Source organism: Myzus persicae, unplaced genomic scaffold (assembly GCF_001856785.1).
Source record: "Myzus persicae strain clone G006 unplaced genomic scaffold, MPER_G0061.0, whole genome shotgun sequence".
Taxonomy (NCBI): Eukaryota; Metazoa; Arthropoda; class Insecta; order Hemiptera; family Aphididae; genus Myzus; species Myzus persicae.
In genome coordinates this window covers 9207-16923 of record NW_019100820.1, presented here as the reverse complement: position 1 = coordinate 16923, position 7717 = coordinate 9207, and the positions used below count along the sequence as shown (strand labels likewise).

The 7717-nt window shown below is 28.1% G+C and overlaps 1 protein-coding gene and 1 pseudogene across 1 annotated transcript; one reads left to right on the top strand and one right to left on the bottom strand.

The window, feature by feature from the left end:
• Positions 1 to 580: 580 nt before the first annotated feature.
• LOC111026285 (general transcription factor II-I repeat domain-containing protein 2A-like) lies at positions 581 to 2265 on the bottom strand. The gene is made up of 2 exons (XM_022304337.1): positions 1150 to 2265; positions 581 to 943 (listed from the first exon to the last, which is right to left on the bottom strand). The coding sequence occupies exons 1-2, from the start codon at positions 2263 to 2265 to the stop codon at positions 581 to 583; spliced, it is 1479 nt and encodes a 492-aa protein (XP_022160029.1).
• Positions 2266 to 2358: 93 nt separating this feature from the next.
• LOC111026283 lies at positions 2359 to 3132 on the top strand (annotated as a pseudogene).
• Positions 3133 to 7717: the final 4585 nt, after the last annotated feature.

Sequence of the window (7717 nt, the reverse complement as noted above, 5' to 3'; positions counted from 1 at the left end):
ACATCACACATATAATATTTAATGTTTAACTAAATATTTTTGAAATCGGTTTAAAACCTGCTTTTCATTTTAGTTAAAAAAAAAAATTAAACTATGTATTATGTTTATGTTTCATAGAATGAACATTTTGAAGAACCGGCAGATGTAAAAATGAAACCATCTGCATCAACACAGAGTTTAAAACGTGGTGCCGAAAAGAATACAGAAAAGAAACCTAAAAAAAAGCAGACGAAAATGGTGAGATAAAACATTTGTATGATGATAGCATAAATTATTTATTTATTCTTTTTTATTATTTTTTTTTATAGGCTACATTAGGGGTCGGCAACCTTTTTGGTGTCAAGGGCCAAAAAATAAAAATAAATTTTTTCACGGGCCATAATTTGAATACACCTTATTTTATTTAAACGAAATATTGTAGTAATTTAAAATTTAATTTATTTAAGTACATCACTGATTGGTATATTAATTTTGGAGGTATCTACAAACAAAGTTATAATAATAATTACACGTAATAATAATAATAAAAAAATACATAGTAAAATATAGTATAATATTGGAAAAAATAAATAAATAAAAATTAATGTGATTTTTGAGTTTGAATAGCATCAACAAGTGTATTGATAGCCGGTTTTATTTTCGGTGTAGAAATTCTCAATACAGCGTTTAAGTGACCATCGGTTAATCGCGAAGCATATTTGCTTTTCCGATATTTCATTAGGGAAAAAGTTTGTTCACAAATATAAGTGCTCCCAAATATGGTCAACATTTTTTTAGCAAAATATTTTATTTTGCTAAATTTTGTTTCACAAAGACTCGGATAAAACTGAATTAAATTATTACAATCACGAAAAGCGGTTTTAAGACATTCGTCACTTTGCAACTCAATAATTTCCATTTGTAAACAGCTTTCAACGTCATCAATATCAACTACAAACGGGTTCTGAAATAATTTAATTTTGAAGTCAATTGAATAAAAATCAGAAAATCTGGTTGCAAATTCATTTTGTAATTTTTCAATGATACTCATAAATTTTACTTTAACTTCTTCCCAGTTACATTGTTGAAATGTTCCATGGCTTTTTTACAACAAACAAAATGATCTAATTTTTTTTCATCAATATGCTTGTAAAACAGTTTTAATTTCACCGTAAATGATTTTATATCAGAGTACATATCCGGTAATAGTTTTTCTTTCCCTTGTAATTTTACATTTAATTCATTTAAAAATGTGGTCATGTCAGTTAAAAAGGCAAGGTCGAGTATCCATTTTTTATCCGATAATTGGGGAACATTTTTGTCTTTTTCATTCATAAATATATTTATTTCCTCTCTAAGAGTAAAAAAACGTTTTAAAGCTGCACCCCTACTTAACCAACGAACTTCCGTAAAATAAATAACATCACCATATTCAGCTTCAATTTCTTCCAAAAACTGTTGGAATTGTCGATGAGCCAACCCATTTTTTCGCATATAGTTTATGGTTGATATAACTGTATCCATGACATTTTTCCAAGCCAAGACTTTGCAACATAGTGTCTCTTGGTGTATAATACAATGAAAAACCATGAGCAGTTCAAATTTATTGTCAATCATTTTAGTCTTAATTCTCCCAAAAAAACCTTTATGTATGTCACTCATATTTTTTCCTCCGTCAGTAGTAATACTTATTAATTTTTTCAACGAAAGCCCTAATTTTTCGAATGAATTTTCTATATTTTTAAATATATCTTCACCTGTTGTAGTGCCTTTTATACTACACATATCTGCTAACTCTTCATAAATATTAAACTCCTTGTCTATACCACGTATAAATATTAAAAGTTGAGCTGTGTCAGAAATATCTGTGCTCTCATCAATAGCTATCGAAAAACAGTCTAATGACGGTATGATATCTTTTAATTGGGAAAATAAATTATTTCCCAATTCCTCAGTTCGCCTCACACACGTTCGAGTCGAAAGACTAATTTCTTCAAATAGTTTTATTTTTTCTGGACATACTTCATTCGTTACAGCTAACATGCACTTTTCAAAAAACTCAATGTCAGTAAAAGGGCGATTGTTTTTTGCCAACATTTCAGCAACTACATAACTTGCTCGTACAGACGCTTCGTTACGTGTATTTTGGGATTTGAAAATATTTTGCTGGCTACTAAGAGATGTTAAAAAATGTTTTATTTTGTTTTGTCTTAATTCACCAGTTAAGTTTTCAAATTTTGCTTTATGCTTATTGTCGTTATGTCGCCTGACGTTGTATTCTTTCATTACTGTTATGGTTTTATTACAAATTAAACATAATAACTTACCACCGTGTTCGATAAAAAAAAAAAGTTTGGTCCAATCTTCTTTAAAAATACGATGCTCATCGTTAATTTTTCGTTTAGGAGCCATAGAGTTACACGTACAAAAATTTGGAACACAGAATTGAGACGATTACACTTCACTAGAAAATCAATTCAGTAATACTAAGTCGTATTTCGTTTTGTATAATAAATTATTATCGACGTTTAACGAAACGTAGATAACGTGTACGATGTTTCTATACATAATATCTATTTTTGTTCAATAATTGTATAACTAACTTCTCGTGAGAAATCCCAATTTTTATCAGCAAAGTTAACGTGTTGTATAATATTTTTAAACTAACTATAAATTATTATCGCAGGCCGCATAAAATTGCTACGCGGGCCGCGGGTTGCCGACCCCTGGGCTACATCATCATCATACAGAGATAACGTGGGTGATCTTTTTAGATTAGATGAGGATAAGTGACAAATTCACTAACTTTCTGTCAAGGTGATGAACTTATCACTACTAAAACTACTTTTGAGGGCAAGCCGACCGATTACTGGGTCTTGACTCATTATAAAAGTTCGAATATTGTGAATGTTGCACTTAAGGATAGGTGAATACTGGAAACACCTTTTGTATCTGTTTAACAGTATGATTCTATTTTTACTATTGTATGTTTATAGATGGCGTCATTCGGAAGCATCAGTGAAGATCTTCACGAGCGATAAATCAAAAGACCAGTCATTGAATAGTAGTATGAATCAGACTATGCAGGCCGTATTCGATACAATGCTGCAGGATCCAGATCGCCGAAAAATAAAAAGCAAAAAAGCAGTTTGATTGTTATATGTATAAAAAAATAAACTTTATTTAATCAATGAACTATATATATATATACATTTGTATTCATATTAATAAATCCTGTTATATAAGCTCTGACATTGTATTGAAATTGTATTGCAATATTTCATAAAAAAATAATGTGTCATCGTTTTGTAAATGGGAATAATAATTGAAATCATAGTTTTGAATATACTGGTTTGTGAATTCGTTCCTCTGGCTGCTGATTGGCAGACCCCACGTACATCATTTTTTATCAGTTCGTAGGCAGTATCAAATGTTGCCTGAAAACTCTGTAGTCGTTTCTGTTTTTCTGCTATATACAGGTCAATGCAGTGTTGTAATTGTTTTAATCTACAGAAATCTATTTGTGATAATGTTATATATTCATCATTTATATTCAATGTAATTGAACTTTGCTTTGCATTAATTGGGTACGTTAAATCAGCAGTTATTTTCACACGTTTACATCTGGTATTTAAATTATTAGTAATAGAAACAAAGTTTGATTCGGACATAAGGGTAAACCATTGCTGTAAATTTAGTGTAATTATCTTTTTCGTTAACTTGCATTCAAATGATAAAATAATCGAAATTTGTTTACTAATAAATTGTTACTTTGTAACTGTAACACTCTTCTTACCAAATGGGCGGATGTCGAAAGTTGATTTCGACACAATTATTGCTGGAGCCATGACGAATATTGTTTTTTTAAAAAAATTAAAAAAATAAGTTATAATATGTCCGACAGAAGATATAATTTGAACTAACATTTTTTTCTTCTGTAAGCATATTATATACTAAACCTTGCAGATTTATTTAAGATTTTTATAGAAAAAAAAAATGCAAAAAGTGTGAACGCATGACATAGCCGATTATCGAATGCAAGAGGGGGGAGAATTACATATACTTACTTACCTGAAAATATTTTAAATTAAACTACACGCGTTAATCCGCTAAGTCATGCGCCCACGAGATATTAAATCAAATATTAACACATATGAGTCGTTTACAAATCAATATTTTTTTTTATTACCTACTAAGTATGGCGTATACATAATTTAACAAACGGTATCGTATGACATATTTTCACAAGTACACATATTACCTATGTTCAGTTTTACAATATTTAGCTAGTATTTTTTGAACAAACTGATTTCCTCGCATTAATAATACACAGGGCTGGGCAGTATCTTAGATACTAGTATTTAAGATACGTATCTTAGATACAATTGTATCTTGTATCGAGATACATAATTTGAATGTATCTTGTATCGGGTATTTAAATACTTTATTGACTTGTATCTAGTATCTTTTTTATGATTAAGATACTAGATACATTCAAAAAATATATGTTTCAAATTTCATTTATATAACAATTTTCCTAATTACCCAATAAGTAATAATATGTTAGATAATAATATATTAGATTAAACTGATTAAAGTAACTTTTGTGTCTTTTATATTTGTCCATTAATATTATATTTGTTTGTCTAATAGATTTGATTCTTTTTTTAATTTAACACCTGAAGCTAATCATGCTATCTTAGCTACATGTTTTCACCCTACGTTTAAATTACGTTAGCTCCCAAAAATAACAACTGATCGAGAGAAAAAAAGAATTCAAAATTTATGTATTAATGCAATTGATTGTAGTGCAAAACAAAGTAGTTCAGAAATTGAATCCCATTCATGTGCAGAGTCAGAGTCTTTTATTATTTTTTCTTCTGAACCATACCAGTTCAGACAACAATCAAGTAACGAGCTTGAATTTATAAGTTTTTTAAATGATAAAAATAAATCACTTAGTAGTTTAGATAATTATCCAAAAATAAAATATTTATAAAATATAATACAAGCCTAACCTCTTCAGCAGCTGTTGAACGACTATTTTCTTTTCTTGGGCTTATTCATTCTCCATGTAGATCTAGTATGTCAGATGATACTTTCAAAAAATTAGTCTCTTTAAAAGGTAACCAAGAATTTATTTCAAAACATGGGATATAAATAATATAATTAAATATTTATATGAATCACCTACACTTTAAACATTTAATAAATAATAAGTAAACATTGCTAATTTATAAATATATATTTTTTTATAACGTTTTCTTATTGTATACGTAATTTTTTTTATAGACTGTAAATCTTTTTGTCTATTATTAGTATTATTATTTTAAGCGTATCTAATGTTATTTGAAATTGTATTGTTAATGATCAATGCATACCGTATTATTATACACATATAAGCTTTAATACTATATAAATTATATATGATAATCCAAGGTAAATTAAGAAATTAATAAAAATAAATAAATATATTAAGTATCTTGTATCTTATAGGTATCTCAGATACATGTATCTTGTATCTAGTATCTTTAAAAAATATTATAGTATCTTGTATCTTGTATTTAGATACTTTTTTTGAGGTATCTTGCCCAGCCCTGAATATACATTGAAAAAGATAGATTTTACACTGACAATACGTAAATACATATTCGTAAATTTTTCGTGATAAAATTACGTTTATTCTACGTTTATCTTACGTTGATTATTGGTTGGTCGAACTTACGTTGAAATATAGGTATGGATTTACGTATATATTTCGTTGACGATACGTAAACACACATTCCTACATTTTTCGTTATAAAATTAAAATCTATTCTACGTTTATCTCACGTTGATCATTATTTTCAAAATTTCAAATACTGTTAGATGTAGTTACTGATAAAAATTCCGACCACTATTCCCGATTAATAACCAAGAGAAAATTAATAATATCAGAAACATGTGTTTAAGTTTTAATATCTACCTATACTATAAGAACGAATGCATAGACAGTCGAGTGCCAATCTTGGCAATTCAAAATGTCTAGGTCAGACTCTTTGTAAATACCGTAGACTTACAAATCTTATAGCCTGTACAGGCACGTGCCATCTTTATGGAGGGACAAATTGGATATTTGGACTGGGCCCACCAATAACAGACAGGCATAATTAGTTGTGTACCAGCAATTTATCATAATTTGGTATAAAGATAAACAAATAAGAAACTGAAATGATGCGTCTGGTCAAGTTTATTTGAGATTGGTTAGTCAACATTTTTTATTTTTTATTTTAACTTCTCTAAAAATTGAAATGTAACAATTTTTAAAAATGACTTATAATAAAACGGTTTTAGGATTTTGGGGAATACAGTAGTCATTCGATAATTCGAACCTCGATGATTCGAAAAACCCCAGAAATCGAACCAAACGCTAAGTCCCCTGAGAAAACTTCTATAATTAGAAAAAAAATACATGTATTCCGGTCCCCTCGTTTAATCGAAATGTATGTCGGTGAGGCACACTCTACAATTCGATTTTTTTTCACAAATCTCTATTAATCGAATTGTCTGTCGGTGGGACACACTCTACAATTAGGATTTTTTTTCACGAACCTCTATAATTCGAATTTCCTTAAACGCGATTATATGGAAGTTCATATGTATGCACATAATATCTTTATATAATTATTATTGAGTAGTCAGTCGCAATATGGGTCCCGTGAAGTACAAGTGTTTGTCGATAGCCGACAAAAAAAAAAGTGATCGTGGATTATTTGAACACTCAGTAAATCGAATTTTTAACTCAGTCCCCTGAATTTTGAATTATCGGGTGACTACTGTAGTATCAAAAATTTGGACTGACCGATCTCAACTAGACGTACAATTTACGTAAATCCTAACCAATATTTTGACGTAAGTTCGATCAACCAATAATCGACGTACGATCAATGTAGAATAAACGTAATTTTATCCTGAAAAATGTACTAAGATGTGAACATAAAATCAATCTATTGCAACGTATATTATTATTTATATTAATAAATAATATTATAATTTTATATAATTTATAATTATATAAATTATATGTTTTAAAAACCTAGAATATACGTTCCATCAGGGGCGGATCCAGGAATTTTCTGAGGGAGGGCGCACATTTTGTCGACATTTATGTGGATCAATTACATTGGTCTTCCGATTTTTCGTCACACTTTCTATGTAAGTTAAAATTATATTTATGTAAAATTAAAAGTATTTTCCCAAAGATGTTTATAATTTTATTTATATCTAAAAATGTAATGAAGATTGGTATAGATAAATACGTGGGTATATAAAAATAATGAATGCTAATTACTATTTATGATAAAATAAATACTTTACTTAAGTAATAATAATTAGTTTAAGTATTGATGTACTTTAAATAGGTACTACATTCTTACTATTATATATAAATGTGTTACAAATTTATCATTTTGAACTAACTTACATTCAAATAAAATTAATCACAGTTTAATTAAAGTAGGTACAAATCTTTATTTTAAATTATATAATTATTAAAACAAAACAGAAAATAAAATAGTTGTTACTGTTATTATAACTTCATATATATGTGCTTAATTATAAAATAATCATTGTACAATTAGTAAAATTACGAAATAAAATCCAATTTTCTATTTTTATCATTAGCAAATCTATTAATGATATTCTCAATATTATTATGAATATTAATATTTTTGTGAATATATAACAAAGCTAGACCAGT

Excerpts from the sequence above, each read along its gene's own strand:
- LOC111026285 (XM_022304337.1), bottom strand. The coding sequence starts at position 2,265 with ATGAAAGAATACAACGTCAGGCGACATAACGACAATAAGCATAAAGCA. Across the intron at positions 944-1,149 it reads CTGATATAAAATCATTTACG|AACCCGTTTGTAGTTGATAT; the intron begins GTGAAATTAAAA and ends AAATTATTTCAG.